The sequence below is a fragment of the Asterias amurensis genome, chromosome 1 (assembly GCF_032118995.1).
Source record: "Asterias amurensis chromosome 1, ASM3211899v1".
NCBI lineage: Eukaryota > Metazoa > Echinodermata > Asteroidea > Forcipulatida > Asteriidae > Asterias > Asterias amurensis.
In genome coordinates, this window is record NC_092648.1 from 32,653,887 (window position 1) to 32,669,915 (window position 16,029).

Consider the following 16,029-nt stretch of genomic DNA (forward strand, 5'->3'; position numbering starts at 1 on the left):
CTATTTTAGAGTAGATGTCCAGCCACTAGACCACAAACCTTGCCCAGTAACTACAGCCAGTTTGAATCTTAAAGCCATTGGACCCTTTCGGTACAGAAAAAAAAAAAAAGTTCACAGATTTACAAATAATTTACAGGGTTTACAGAAGGTAATGGTGAAAGACTTCTCTTGAAATATTAGTCCATGAAATGCTTTACTTTTTGAGAAAACGGTAAAACAATATAAATTCTCGTTAACGAGAATTACGGATTTGTTATAAACACATGTCATGACATGGCGAAACGCGCGAAAACAGGAGTGGGTTTTCCCGTTATTTTCTCCCGACTCCGATGTCCGATTGAGCCTAAATTTCCACAGGATTGTTATTTTATATATAAGTTGTGATACACGAAGTGTGGGACTTGGACAATACTGTTTACCGAAAGTGTATAATGGCTTTAAAGAGGTTTGTCTACTCATGCTTAAAATGATGAAATTTCACGGGGTCGATTTCACAAAGAGTTAGGACTAGTCCTAACTTAGGACTGGTCCTAGGATATACACAAATTACATGGATAGTCCTAAGTTAGGACAAGTAACTGGTCCTAACTCGAGATAAGACTAGTCCTAACTCTTTGTGAAATCCACCCGTGGTCTCCTCACAGGTTGGTTGGTAAGAGATTCCAAAGTTTCTTGACCATAAAGAACACAAATAAACCTACAAAAATTCTCTCAGTTCCATAACCTTAAACTTCATTTTTGGTTTGATCTTGAAAATTATTTTTGTGTTGGAACTGATATACTCACTTTGGCTAGTACTGTTATTTGTGCGGGTCTTCCTCTTTGGTATGGCGCCCTCTTTGGTTCGGTCATGACAGCTGGGTGAAGTATCCCTCTCCATTGGTTTACCATGATCACCCCCTGCGGAAATTTCAAGCAAGTCTAAAAATTATGGCAACAATAATGTGGAAAATAAAGAAACAAGAAACAGAAAAAAAACAATCTGTTTTATGCGTCTCACTGGGTACTTTCTACCCAGTGTCCACAAATTTACATTAAACTGTAAACTTTTAGCATGTAAAAACATATTAACCAGTTATGGTAATTTACCATAGCATACCATAACTGGTTAATAAGTTATAACATGCTAAAATAATCTGTGTCTCACTGACGACTGAGATGAAAACTATTTTTGTGACATTGCTTTACTCATTTCTCAATAACTACAGCACCTCAGCAAGTAATATTTCAAGCGAAGCTTTCTACCATCATTGCCTTCATTGTTTAATGTAAATCTGTGGACATTATGTTTTGTGTTTAAAATAGTACACTCACTCGAACTATTTTTTTTTTCCAGATTCTGTTTTATATTCTGATCTGAGTAAAGGAAAATATGCAGTGTGTAAAGATTGTGCCATTTATTATAATTAAAAATTTCTTCTTACATCAAACGCATTTGTGCTTGATAAAATCTTTTTTTAAACAGAAATCTTTTCCTTTTCTGTGAATTTAATCCTTACAACCACTTTACCTTTATCTAATGAACTCTCTCCCTCTGTTCCGAATAACCACTGTATTCCAGTGGAGCTTGATGTGCTTCTTGAACTTGTGGCATTACCAGACGACCCCAAGAAAGCAGAATTTTCAGACACTATGGTACTGTCGTCATCCGAGCTTGAGCTGATCACACCATGACCCGGCCTTTTGTTTTTTGACGAAGAGGTTAATGTTTGGCTCGAGTCACAGTTCTCGTCAATTTGGACTCCACAGCCAAGTACATTTTTTACAATAATATCCAGGGAGTCCTCCGACACACTGTCCGATAAGTTCCGTGAGCGTGCTGCCCCGCCTGTTGCACCCGTTTGAGGTGATGTTCGTATTTGCGTTGGAGATTGTCTTTTCTGGGAGGAATTTGCATAATTGTCAGGGGGCACTTGCCTCCTACCCCCTGCTGGACTGTGAGTTCTGTTGTTCCCCTTTTTGTGTTTTAAATCGGGGGATTGTTTCACCTCATTGTTGTTTTCTTCAATTGGAGAGGCGGGCTCTTTTCTGTCGGTCTTGCGTCTGTTCCTCGCTCCGCTTTGTCGCCCACCTGAGAAGGCTCTCCGTCGACCAGGAGGAGTCAAGGAATGCCTTCCTGAACCATCCAGGAAACTAAACCTTCCTTGCCTACCTGATGAGGTCAGCTGCTCTGCTGAATGCCTGTTACGGGTTCTTTCCCCACCACTACTGCTCTTAGTTCTCCTGCGAGCTTCCTCTTTGGACTCTGTCTCTTGTTCTGGAGTTCTTTCTTTTGTTAGCATAGCGAGCAACGAGTCTGAGTCAGCACGTGGAGTGATGCTGGACAGACCAAGGTGGGGGCAACTCTCTAAGTCACGTTTTGTCAGCTTGCCCTGGGGGGCACCAAAGCTTTGCTCTTGCATAGATACGGTTGACAACGAGGCAGGGACCGAGTCCAAGACACCTCTCTCGGGTTTGAAGTCTGTGTCACTTCCAAGTTCTGTGCTCGATGGGCCTTTTGAGGACGAACCCCTTGTTGTGTTTGTTCCCATTGAAGTCCGGTTTCTTTGTCTGTCCAATGGATCAAGCGGCAATATTTGTCGTTTTTTTCTGCTATGTGGTGAACCATGAGTTCCTCTAAACCTTGTTGTTGGTGCTCTTTCATTTTCAGCTATAAATGAATATAAGCAATTGACAAAGATAAACACAAAGTCTGAATTAAATTGCTCAAAAACAAAACTTAGCCCTTGCACTTCTATGGCACAGGTCACTAAGGTTACAACATTTACATTCACATTTTGAGACAGTTCCCGATCATTACAGGCAACTTGGGTTTGTGATTTGAACTGCATTAAGCATTCCAACCTTTCTACACAGCCAAGTTTTTCACGGACCAATCATACAAGGAATTTGATACAACTCTTGCGTGCCCTTCACAAGAATCAAAAGTATCTGTGTAAGTCTGATCGATAAAACACTTAACAGGGGTTGCCCTTAACTTTTTTTTCAACTGGCCAGCAGGACCAGTTGGCTTGATTTTTCACTGGTCCGTCAGGTTTTTGACAGGTCCGTCAAATTTTTTATATGTTTTTTTAACTAAAAAAATACTGTTGTATACCAACTGCTCGATTTTTAATCGCCGCTATTTCAAAATTCAACATGAATTGCAACGTCAACTTAACTGCACTGGAAGCCATACTTTATTTATGTGTACCAAGTTATTGTGTTCGTAAGGGGCTCACTAATTTGAGAGTATTTTTTCTTTAAAAAAAGTAATAACAATAATCTTACTAAAATTAATTTAAAAACAGGTCAAATTATTTGTGAGAGCAAATTGGAAAATTTAACATGATCTTTATTTAGGTAATTTTTTAGTCTACGGTTTATTGTAAGCATTGGACATCGAAGTATTCTCAAGTACGAAGAACATTTGTATGAATTTGTTTTTATTGTTTTACTTAACAAAAAAAAACACACTTTAAAACCGACTGTTAAAAATATTAACTTTTTATGTATTGCCTTCAAATCTACAGTGGGGAGGGTTTACGTGCGATCGCTTAAGTTATTTTATCATGTATAAACATTGCCTGTTTGTACTTTTAATATTAAGTATTCATAACACAATACATCGTACCGATAACCGAAGTTCCCAAAATCTTCCCACTTTCGTCCAGAAAAAAACCAACAAAAAGTAGACATCAAAATAGTTGCAACACCCATGGAGAAGCATACGGCGTTTTACGGTATTTTTTTAATTATGTGTACGGAATGGTCGGTGCCGGCGTCTGTTTTGTGAAGAAAAAATTCATTTAAAAGCAGCAAAAACAACTTCGCCTTTGTTAAACCATGGAGGTGTTGCATTCGAGAACCCAAGTATTTCTTGAAATTTGAACCCGCAAAACCGAAGCAACCGCGCATTATATTTGACCAATAAAACCATGGAGCAAAACTAGATCGCCCACCGATCGCCCGCAAAAAAAACAAGCCCCAAATAACAAAATAATTAAGCAAAATTAGGACGGAAGAACCATACTAATCCCAATTAAATACTCCTTTTTGCTCATCCAGAGTATCCTAACTTTGTAATTTTTGTTCAATGAAGCCTCACCGTCTCGCTCGTTTTTCGTTAACACGCTAGACTCTTTTCCCCACACGGAAATCTGCTCCGTTGACGACGAACATGCTGCTGCTGACAGAATGTGTTTTGCTTTGTGGTCTTTTGTCAAGGCGATTAAAGCTAGTTTTGTAAGCTATCGCGTACTTTCACCAATAGAGGGCGTCTATTCTCACGCTATCGAATATTCTGAAACGCCCTCTAGCGATCAATGTTTCTTACACTTTTTGGCACACGTGAACTAATACGAAGACTACAAGCATTTGCGTTGCATGATGGGATTTTGCGCTGTGTGTACATGTGTATGTGTTATCGTGGGAAGTTTGCCAGCGTTCAGCGGCACTTCGGGTGATTTTTTTACGTTTTATCCAAACCTTGAGTGAATGTTTGTATGTTTTATTCGAGCCTAAGAATGTGTTTAAATAATAGTCATAGTTCTGTAGTACCGCTGCCGATATTTTTGACTGGTCAGCCGGACCAGTTGGCAAGGTGTTTCAGCTGGTCCGCCGCGATTTCTACTGGCATTTGGCCAGCGGACCAGCGTTAAGGTCGAACCCTGCTTAAAGACTACCTAATTACATAGCAAACTGCATAAACTTCCAAAGCAACAATCAACAAAGCTTAAATGCAGTTTTTTATGTCATTGGTTAGTCTTTAAGTGTTACCACCACCTTCCATGCAGCACACTGTGTGTAGTTGTGCATTACATAATGAGACTTACTTGCCTGCAAAGATGGCCGACATAACACCGTGTGATTTCAAGTGTGAGTCATCTACAGTAAGGCACTATTAAACACATGTTTCTGCAGTAAGTTACCTTGTGGTTTTCTGTGAAACTTTGCCTTGTGTGTCAAGTGAAAAGACATTACTGTTATAGGAAAAGATGTCACAGAATCCAACTCCTCTCTTGGCATTGGTCTTTTCTTACCTGTGAAGGTAGCCGACGATGAAAAGCTATCCTCTCCTTCTCCGGCCTCTAAAGATCGAGCTACACGATCTTGGTGTTTTAAAAATGAGCGCATTGTCTCTAGTTTGGGGTCTTTCTCCATGACATCCAGGGCGTCCAAGGCCTGAGAGAGAGACTCGTCCAGGTGGTTCTTCGGTGGGTCCTGCTGGGGGTGGATCTCAACACGGATGCTGCCGGGTAAATCCTTGTCACTCCATGCTCCCTGAAATAAAATATAAAAAATCAGCATCAGGGATAAAGGTAGCTGATGGTTAAAACAAACCTTTCCCTTCTCACTGTTATGGAAAACCAGACCTGGAATAACCTGCAGGCAACGGAGGCCATCGCCTCCGTTGCCCCTTGGTCTTTGCCTTGGTGCCCCTTCAAAAAATGTTCTATGACTTTAGATTATACAATGGAAGTGCTCTTTGCAAAATGAAAATGGCATTGCCCTCTCAAAGATGAAACTCCAGGCCTGAAAAACACCAGCATGGTCCGAACATAAACACCTAAACCAAGAAAACTCAAATTTTCTGACTGATTTGTTGTAGGCACCTAGGCCCATATTCATTTAGCCTTGCTTAGCATAAACAGGCTACACGCCAAAGAAACAGTGTGTTACCTACTGTTTTGACCTGTTTAAAGTTTGTTTTACATAAAAAAAAAAATAATTCTGTAGTTCTCTTTAAACTTGCTTTGTTTTGTCTTTCAAACTTGCCTTTTGACATCATTGATAAGACTATAATGATCTCAATACTGATTAAATTAGTGATGATACCTGTTAATGACGATTATGAAATAAAGTGCAAACCATCATTAATAATAATAATAATAATAATAATAATAATAATCATTAAACAGAAAGCACATCAAACAAGTTTTTTTAAAAGAAATTCAAGGTCAATGTTATTTTTTATAAAGGCCTTTGTTATACCTGTTCCTACATGAGTGCAATCCCCCTAGTATTAACAATCTGCGACCTATTGCACTCAAATGTTTTTGTTTTCATTAAGTTCCCAACAAATGATAAGATCGACTGTGGTACCTTGTCACTGTCTTGAGGATAGGACTCCCTGGATGCTTCTCTGCGTGATGATGATGTCACATGTTGTGGGTTGCTGTTCAGCTCCTCAAGCTCAATGGCATCTTCTTGCATCCTGACAGGGGGAGAAAAAAAAGAACAAACTTTTATCGTTAAGCCCGGATCTTACTTCCTGTGAATGCCAATCCAAATTGAATTGTGAAGTCACATGGCTGTTTTTGCAGCGAATGTTTCCCAGGAGTTGAGAACAGTGCAACTTATGCGAAATATTCTTTGTGACATTTACCTCTTTCATTCCAAAACATGGGATTCAAAAGGTAGGGTCATATATTGGTTAAACACTCCAAGAATTAATGACCATAGAAACTTACTTGGTGAATGATAGTATGAACTATTTTGAGAAAGGGATTCCCTTCAAAGAAATATGGTTCTGATACTTTTTCGCCCCCAAAACATTTGAAACAGAGAATTGAATTCATGCACGAATGGTTTCTCAGATTTCTGAGGGTTGGTGTCTGTTTGCTAATGCTGCAGCAAGAGATGCGGTTGGTACCGGCTGTCAACTTAAAAGCATTGAATGGATTAGGCGTTCGTGTGGAAATACCAGTTTTTTACATTGTTTTTGCTGTTTTTTCAGCAAGTAGACAATGCATTCAGCTGAAATATTCGCATGTGACTTTTTTGTATCTTTCTTAGTAATTTGGCTGTAAAAAAAAAAGCATTACATTAACAAAAACAATGTGGACCCGACATGTACCTTTAAATATCACATTCTTGTGAAAGTGTGAAAAAAGTTTGCAGTTTGAATAAATTTGCCCCTCAGAAAACGTGTCTGTACTTGTATTACTAACTAACCTGCTGAAAATCATTAAAACCAATGTTATCTATATAAGTTATATAAATAATTTGTGTTTATCATGTATTATCTGTTATCATCTTCTGAAAAAAAACTTCAAATCCAAAGTCGAATAATTTGATTTCTTGTGTATATTTTTGGGGAGGTGGGTTTGATAATTTTTTTTTTTTTCAGTATTTGAACCAAAGGTTATTGCACCTCGTCCTATTTTATCACTTGACTTGATATGCAAACTGAACTTTGGGTAGATTTTCTTTTGATAACAATACCACTGGCACTGTAAACTGTGGTTAATTTTACACAATGTAACACAACCCTTTGTGCACGTTTCGTGGTCTAATTATTAAGGAAGTAGTATTTCAGTCACAGGGAGGTGCTACTTTCAGTTTTGATATTTATACCATAATGTTCAGAAATAAATGTGATTCCAAAGCTAACGGTAATACAATCAAATCAGGGTAAATTAATACACAACATTGAGACACCTTCAGCAGTTTTGAGCAACAGTCATACCAGCCTAAACAATACATGCCAGATGTGAAAATTAGTTTTAGACTCCTTCCGTAATCATACTAGGTTCTAAGAACCTAGTAAGGAAGAATTAATTTGCTCTTCAGAAAACAAACAAATCCTGTGAAAGAGCTTTCCAACGCTACCCAAAAAATGAAGCATCGACGAATAAATTTGTTCTTCAGAAAACAAATAAATAAAGATTGCTTGGATTTAACCAACTTTTAACTGATTTTTATACATGTGCAATTGTACAATGTGTACATGTAAACTTCTTTTTTGGGTAGCATTGGAAAGCTCTTTTACAGGAATTTTTTGTTTTCTGAAAAGCAAATTTATTCCTCCATGCTGTTTACCGAAACCAGCTCATGCAAATATAAATGTAATAAAAACATACTGCTTTGTTTGAGCTAGTTGTGATAATTGTGAACCCCTGTTCCTCCTGACGGTCGCAGAAACCATGGATACAAATTTGGAATTTTTGTTGCCATTCTTTTTCAACAGGTTTAAAATGTTGAGGGAAAAAAAACGTCCCACACCCAAAATGTACAAAAAGTAAACACATATGGCTGGTAGCTCTTAGCTCATGTAGGTTTTAGGACAAGACCAAGAGCTATGATAACCACGAGTGTTGAACTTGCTCCCTGCAGCAAGATCCAAGAGTCCTCACCCAAATTTTGTCTTCTGGTGGCCGTTGGCGCTAAACCCATCCTCCTCATTGTCTTCTGTCTCATCTTTGCCGTTTTCTTCACTCTCCCCAGGTTTGTTATCGGTCTCTTCTCCTTCAACTGCCTCCTCTCCGCTGTCAAAGGTTTTGTGCATGCGAAAGCTGATGAACTTGATGCATGTGAAGAGAAGACAGGTCAGGATGGAGTAGATGGCCCATATCAACGGCACAGGGGTAAAGGCCTGGAAGCCAAAAAAGAAATATATACTTGATTTGTTTTTGAAAACCCTCGTCCTGAACTTTTCTGAAAAGCTGTTTTGAACAAGGCCAACACTTTACATAAAGTAAGTGGTATGTATATATTTTAGATTACAACAAAACAGGGATGTTTTTCTTTTAATAAATATTTGATACTGTACAATTGTATTGCAAGACAGTTTCAAAGGAAGAAACAAATGATGCAAAAATTTATAGTTAAAAAAAAAACATTAAGCGAACTGTTTTTACTGGACCACTCAATGGGAGACTTTAAGACTTTATTGGGCACCCTTTGATAATTACAGGCTTTTATGAAGTAGCAAATAACAACCTTACAGCATCAAAGAAAAATATACCAAGGGTTGGTGAAAACTCAAAGTCATCAGTTAAGTTCAGTTGTGATTTAGCATTTTACACTCGGGTCACATTTTGCAAAGGTATAATAATCTATGCTATGTGCTTTTGGGAAACATCCATAGCACTTGCATAAAGCTCTTGACCGAAGGCAAGGAGAATTTACACAGTGAACTCTTGATTTCAGTCAATATTCAGTAAACCTAAGCAGATTCATTCCAAGTACTTGAGATATACGTGTACAAAATTGTCTACTTACGCTGAAGGATTTTTATCCAATGACTTTAAGCGAAGGGGGGGGGGGGTAATATGCATGATACCCGTCTGTTAAAGGAATTGCTTCAATTAAAGCCTAATGCATAACCCGTCAAATGCAGCATCACGTGCATTGGACTGTCTGTGCATATTTGGTTTGTCCATCCTTTTCAACCTCACCGCCATAATAAATGTACATTTTAAACATTATACACTACAAGTACGTTAGGGCTCAGTCTCCCCAGGATTTTTTTTAAACTGTAGGGCAGTCTTCTTGAGCCAAAAGATTTGGATATTTGGCTGCAAAGCATGCTGAACTGGTCTTCGGAATTTTTTCTACTTTATGTACTCTGTGCTTGTCAGGGTTCTAAAAGTCCTACTGTGCAATCTAGAGCATTTATGGTTTTTTCTTAATTTTTGTTAACATTTTTAAACTTTTTTTAATATGTGATTGCAAGTATACAAGAACACTTGTAAGAGGAGAACATGTTACACAATGTACACATCATGCTTTCAAAATTACTAAAACTTAAAACATGATGTTGTAGGCTATGTAAGGCACGATCACTTTTTTTTACTCACAAGCTACATTATGTCTGTCACTCTGTAAGTACAATACGGTCTAACAATTAGGCCTGGGCGAATTATTCGAATATCCGGTTAATGGCGAATAGGTTTTCCTATCCGTAACCGCGAATGCCTTTTTTTTCTTAACCGGATATCCGCATAGGGCGCGAATACCTATTTACAAACCGGATAATTCTGTAATTACAACCGTGTAACCGGATATTCTTTAATATCCGAATATCCGCGGACGTCGGGCGACAACTGATAGGAATGTTTTGTCTGAATCCTTATGAAACTTCTATTAAGACAGCATAAAACATATTTAACTATGCTCACCTCCGTGAAGAGTTAAAACAATGACATTTCTGACGTAATTTGTTCAAAGATTACAAAAGTTTTCCTTCACGTAGAGTCAATCACGATCAAAAGAAAAAGCAAATCGCCATCTTTAAATTAGATCCGGTCATTTTTATGAATGAACCGAGTGACACTGTCTAAAACTAATATCAATCCGCCCATAAGATCTCATTCACAAACGAACAGCGCCCTCTAGCGGCAAAAAAAATAATAATAATAATATATATATATATTTTTTAATAGCGCCCTCTAGCGGCGAAAAAAATATTCGAATATCCGGTTAGTTTCGGATAGTTGGCCAGCGGTATCCGAATAACAAAATTTCACTATTCGCCCAGCACTACTAACAATGTCATTAGAAACTATGACTTGCAAAAAAACTACACACAAATCAATATGTAAACACAAACCAAAGCCACATGTGGAACTTCAAGCTCGTGTTTCAAAGGGAGAGCCACTGATTTGTACTTTTCAACATGTCAAATCACTCTAGTCATATCGGAGTCAGGCTTGCGTCCGACTCCAAGTAATAGGGTTCGAATCCAACAAAAGTTTGAAAGACAGGTACTTATTGGACAGCACCTGTGCTTCTGTATATAGACTGTAGTGTCAGCAATCCTGAAAAATTGTCCTTTTGTACACACATGTGTAGGCCATCATGAAACAAGTAGGCCCTACCAAAATGAAATTCATTATAATTCTGTAACATCTGCAACAATGCCACATGCTGTCCTAAAATATCCTTTATTGACCGAGACCTGAGGACCTCCATGGGTGAGTGTACAAATCTCAAGCCAGCATCATTATGGGGGGTACATGTGGCTTTGTGCCTACATGTAGCATGTGTATAATTCAGTGTCTCGGTTGAAAAGCTGTAGACATGCATTTAATGTGCTTGATTCAATTTAGTTCTTTACCCTATCCATCCATAATACCCTGAGACGTTGTAAGAATCATCAAATTTTCTTGTGCACCCATCCTAAACTAAAAGGTTGAAAATCCAATACACTGCAACAGCCACTGAGCCAAGGCTTCATGCTAGTCCCACCTAGTATTAATACAAACAGTGATCAAATGAGCAAGTGTAATGGAGGAACATTCAATGAAATTGCATAACGCATGACTGGAATTTCATCTTTGAGAGGGCAAAGCCATTTTCATTATGCAATAAGCAAGTCCATTGGAAAATTTGAAAGTACATGTGTACTTTAGGGAAAGTTTCATCAAAGCCTGTTAAAATTACACAACAGGTGTACTGTGTATTTTTTATTTATTTTAAAGATAAACACATACATACATGTAGGATTACCCTCGACGAAAGAAATGATTATTTCCAAAGTATGCATTTAAAATTTATAACAATAATGTGTTGGTATTGTAATAATCTGTTGGTATGGTAACAGATACAAATAAGAAATTGTGTTTTTTTATCGGTTTTTGGGCCAACGGACAGATTATCGTTGTTCTGTTAACAACCCCTAATGAGTTGAGCAGTGAGCACAAATTCTTTGCTGTGCACTGATGTTGAGGAGCACTCTCATGCCTGTACACATTGTGCACAGGCAGGTACAGAACTAAAATGAGAAACCGCCCAAGTCTTAGTTCAAACCATATAGTAAGCCAGCAAATCTTGATGTAGTACTATCACCCTCTTTAACATGTTCTTTTAGAGTAGCCGACATTATTCTGATAATGCATTGAATTGTACGAATGTTCAACCACTGATCCTATGGACCTCATGCCTTGACGCCATCCAGCTGCCATCTTAGAAAAAAACGGTGACGAAACAATCAAAACGCACAGATTTGTAAGCGCAGCGCGCAGTATTGGCCAATGAACAACCTCCTTTTGACCTCTAGGTGAGGGCGCCGTACTGAAATTACGTCATGTGTGCATAAAGTCTATGGCTCAATAATGGAATTCCTCCCCAGCTTACAAACTGACATACTCCACAGCAGGAGAGGGATCTCCTCAAGGGGATGCAACTTTTTATTTCAAATATCAAATTAAATCAACCTCAAAGGGAAGGGAAATGGAGTGGATAAAAATGTTAAATGATTTGGGGTTGAACACAGAACATTTTACTTGAGCAGGAGTTGAACCTGTGAGTCTTTGAGGATGTCAGTCACTTCGTAACTTAGCCAGTTTGTACCCCACCATCAGTCAAGTCACTTTGTATCTCTAAGAGCTGCAGCTCTCCACTGTTTAATGGTAAAATATTTATCTATATGCCTATGTGTGTCTAAACACTCTTTTTTCCCCCTCAGGATTTATAAACAAAAAATGTGTTTTGTTTTTCAAAAATGTAAATCTTTTTCTTCTTTTTTTCATTTCGTGTGCCAAATGTTGAAAAGTATTGTTGTGTTTTAAAACATTGTGTTTTTTAAATCTTTTTCTTCCTTTTTTCACTTTGTTTGCCAAATGTTAAAAAGTATTGTTGTGTTTGTAAACTAATAGCTGATTAATGTAAAACATTTTTCTATTTGTATAACATTTAAAGAAATATGTGTTTGCCAATTAAATCATTCAATTGTTTCATTTTCTTTACATTTTTATTAAATTCAGTTCTGTGCACGCAACAATTCACTAATTAGACGCCCAGTCCAGTCACAAACACAACGTTGGTTGTGTGACCCTCTGGAAAAGAGGCAGAAGTCCAGAATCAGTACACAATGTATGAAGTGCACCGTAAGAAGGTACAAAGTGTCTTGTAAAAGGTAAAAAGTGTCCAGGGTACAAAGTGTCCAAAGTCACTTTGTCTGCAAAATACAAAGTGTCCAGGGTACGAAGTGGACATGGTACAAAGTGACCTGACACCATCACCACTGTCTATGATGAATGTCGGTCACTTCATACCGAAGTCACTTTGTAACTAAGTCACTTTATACCTAACTCAAGTCATACGCGTATATGACCGTACCTTGGGTACGATTGTTATAAAAATATAACCAATCCTCTTGTTAAGTGTCTGTCCTGTTGTTACTCTTCCCAGGTGACAAGTACTGCTTGTTTTTAATTTGTTTTAATAGGCATTTTAATTAGGAAGTACAAATTTTTTGTTTTAAGCACATTTTTGAATGGTTATCTTGAGGGTTTTTACAAGTGCGAATTGAGAACATCGCGCCTTAAAATGTCAAAGTGTAGAAAACTTCACAACCATTCAATGACACTTTACAAAGGTTAATACTATTTACAGTTAGAAACTGTTATTCTTATCTTCCTGGATTATGTTGCCATTTTTTTTTTATTAACGACCATCGACTGAGAATATAACTGGTGGTGATGTCCACAAGAAAGACAATTATGAATGTACTTGTATAGTTGTAACCCAGCCAGGCAGAGAGTGATTGACGCAAAGATAATCATCAGGGCCCAATTTCATGGCTCTGCTTACCGTAAGTAAGCAATGAATCGGCGCTTACGGAAGCAGGGAATTCTGTGCTTACGGCAAGCCTATTTCACAGGTTAGCGGCGAACTTTGGCTTCTGCGCGTGCGTACTCTCTGTTACTAGGCATTCTATGCTTACAAGGCTAGCGCAGAAATTCGGCACTTGCACGTGAGCGGGGAATCGTGATCATAAGCGCAGAATTCGGCGGTAAGCAGAGCCATGAAATTGGGCCCAGAAAGGCAACTCAGCAGGGAATGGTCCACTGTCATTAATTAGGCTACATTTCTATTACGGTCACGGTTGATTTAAATTTTAAAGGTTAAAACTTACAGCTTTTTTAGAATTAAAAGGGGAGGGGCAAGCTACTACGATGGAGTTTCCTGCTGAGCTGAGTTCTCAGCACTGACTGCACTGATCATGTCTGATGATGAGGATCTACTGTTTTATTTTTTGGGATGTTGTCAAATTGATCAACACCACAACCTTGTACATACAGTCTGACAGTGATAAGTGAAGATGTGCTGAAGTTGCTGGTCTAGACTAGACTCCTACTCCTTCCTAGAGTCAGAACTTCACATTTGCACTAGTGCAGGGAGGAGTGCGGGGCCAGCTAACAAAAATCATGGAAAAACACTTAGGCCCAACAGTCGAGTTGACCGTCAATCTAGATCTACGATTGGACGTCTACTACAACTTCACAGCTTCACAAGAAGTATGACTATGAAGTAACACAAGAACACTGGTTCAGACAGCAATGTGCGAGTCTAATGTCATGACTTACCATGTACAAACCCAATGGAAAACACAGCAGGAAGAGCCATAAATACAGGTGGAGTGTGTTGCAGAAAATACTCTGATGTGGGTCGAAATACCATCCTCCAGTTAACGAACCCCAAAGGCCCTGTCTCACCACTTCCAGTGTGTGTGAACCCATCTTAAGTCACAATCATTAGGCGGAACCCTGGCCGTGAAAACGCAGAGTTATCCGCCGACTTATTTAACGTTTCTCATTTACCGTTCAACATTCATGACATTGCGTCGGCCATTTTTGATTCACTTTACCCGAGTTTTCGATGACTGCTGGTCCCGTTTCGTGCACCACAATGCATTGCGTTTTTAGCCTAAAGTGGGGACCGGTCTAGGTCTAGGGTAAAGCTGCTGATATGCAAAGCGAAATGTGAAAGCTGATTGCAAAAAGGAGTTTCATGTAGCATTTAGAAAGAAATAAATACTGAAGTTTTCTTTCAAAACATGAAATTAATCTTCATAATTGTTTAAAATATCTTAAAGCATTAACCTTGTCACAGAAATAAACTACATTTTTAGGAGCAGTTGGGAAATTGGGAAATTGATAAATTTTGAATATTCATGAGTAGTGGTCAAAATAATCCAATCAGAACGCTGGAAGTGCGGTGATGTAAAAGAGAGAATCGTCTGCTGCCAACTTGCGGTCAAAGTGCGATGATCGTAAATTTCATGAGATGCTTTTTTTGGAGCAGCGATGACATGGCCCCGCCGCCGGAATTGTCGTATCCAGGACGGAAATGCACGACGAATTTCTCGCCTTTTTTTCTTCATGGCGATTTTAGACCCGTTTCTGAAGTATCATACAGGTCAGTTATACATTCGATAATGTTTACATTAATATATTTTTGAGTGTAGTGTTTTGCGTGGAAAGTTAAAGTGATATTTTTCAATCACAATTTGGTCGACGATTCATCCACATTTCACGATAACTCCCCTTGTTGTGTACATAAAAAGGTGTGTACAAGTTAGGTTCACCAGTTACGCTATTTCACAAGATTTGCATTTATTTGATGGAAATTTACGAGTCAAGTAAACCGCGGAGGAAGGAAAATACAGTGTCTATATAAAAGCAACAAGACTTGATTCTATTTCAATGTCATGGACATGTTGGACATTTGGACTTTCAATTTATGTAACATTTGTTTCAGTCTAAAAATTATAGTTAGTAAAAAAATTATGAAATTATTTGAACTAAATCAAATGTGGTCATGTGATTGTGAATTTGTGAAGATACTGATCAGAAATTTCATTCTCCAATTCAGTGAACTGATCGTGCTCGCTGATTGACCTGCTGAATATAATATTTGTATTACAATATTAGTAACATGACTCTTAATTTTATATTCATGGTACCGAATTTCATACTAACTGTTATTAGTATTTTAATAATTTATATTTATTTAATTTGTATTCCTAAAAATAATAAAAACAAGACCTATTTAGTTTTTAGGCCTACATGTATGTTTGATCCGCTATATTTTCTATGTATTTAAATTGTTTTAACCATGGAGGTAATTCTATTTTTTTCTACCTCCATGTTTTAACCAAATGAAAATTGATTAAGATAGTAATCTGATGACCTATGTACTCCTTCCACAATCATGACAATAATTTTGGAAAAGTTTCCGTATGGCGCCACCACTTTTTCATTCCATAATTATCCTATATAAAATCGTATCTAATTTACCTCCAGTCAATTAAATATTTATATCCCTTATTGTAAAATGGGTGAAAAGGTGGTGGCGCCAAACGGAACGTTATCCATAATTTTAACATGCATTACTTGATACAAAAAGGAGATTAATAAATAATTACATTAGATTGTTTAGGTGAATTTGGGGTGAAGCTGAGGTAGTACAAGCGACAATTTTTCAGCAATTTCCCATTCAACCCTAACCCCAAGTTTTGCAAATCGATTAATTTGGCTC

The 16,029-nt window shown here is 37.9% G+C and overlaps 2 protein-coding genes across 4 annotated transcripts in view; one reads left to right on the top strand and one right to left on the bottom strand.

Annotated features, from left to right (window-relative positions):
• LOC139937177 (pecanex-like protein 1) overlaps positions 1-14,329 on the bottom strand; it is a 55,489-nt gene extending 41,160 nt beyond the window's left edge. For both annotated transcript variants that reach the window (XM_071932244.1, XM_071932237.1), the window contains exons 1-6: positions 14,076-14,329; positions 8,118-8,356; positions 6,085-6,196; positions 5,022-5,262; positions 1,511-2,650; positions 787-900 (exon numbers count right to left, since the gene is read on the bottom strand). In XM_071932244.1, the coding sequence (XP_071788345.1) occupies positions 787-900; positions 1,511-2,650; positions 5,022-5,262; positions 6,085-6,196; positions 8,118-8,356; positions 14,076-14,228 (1,999 nt within the window). In that variant the 5' untranslated portion in view covers positions 14,229-14,329. The remainder of the gene's footprint in view (positions 1-786; positions 901-1,510; positions 2,651-5,021; positions 5,263-6,084; positions 6,197-8,117; positions 8,357-14,075) is intronic.
• Positions 14,330-14,740: 411 nt separating this feature from the next.
• LOC139937216 (mitogen-activated protein kinase kinase kinase 9-like) overlaps positions 14,741-16,029 on the top strand; it is a 38,033-nt gene continuing 36,744 nt past the window's right edge. For both annotated transcript variants that reach the window (XM_071932297.1, XM_071932306.1), the window contains exon 1: positions 14,741-14,907. The gene's annotated coding sequence lies outside the window, so the exon portion shown is untranslated. The remainder of the gene's footprint in view (positions 14,908-16,029) is intronic.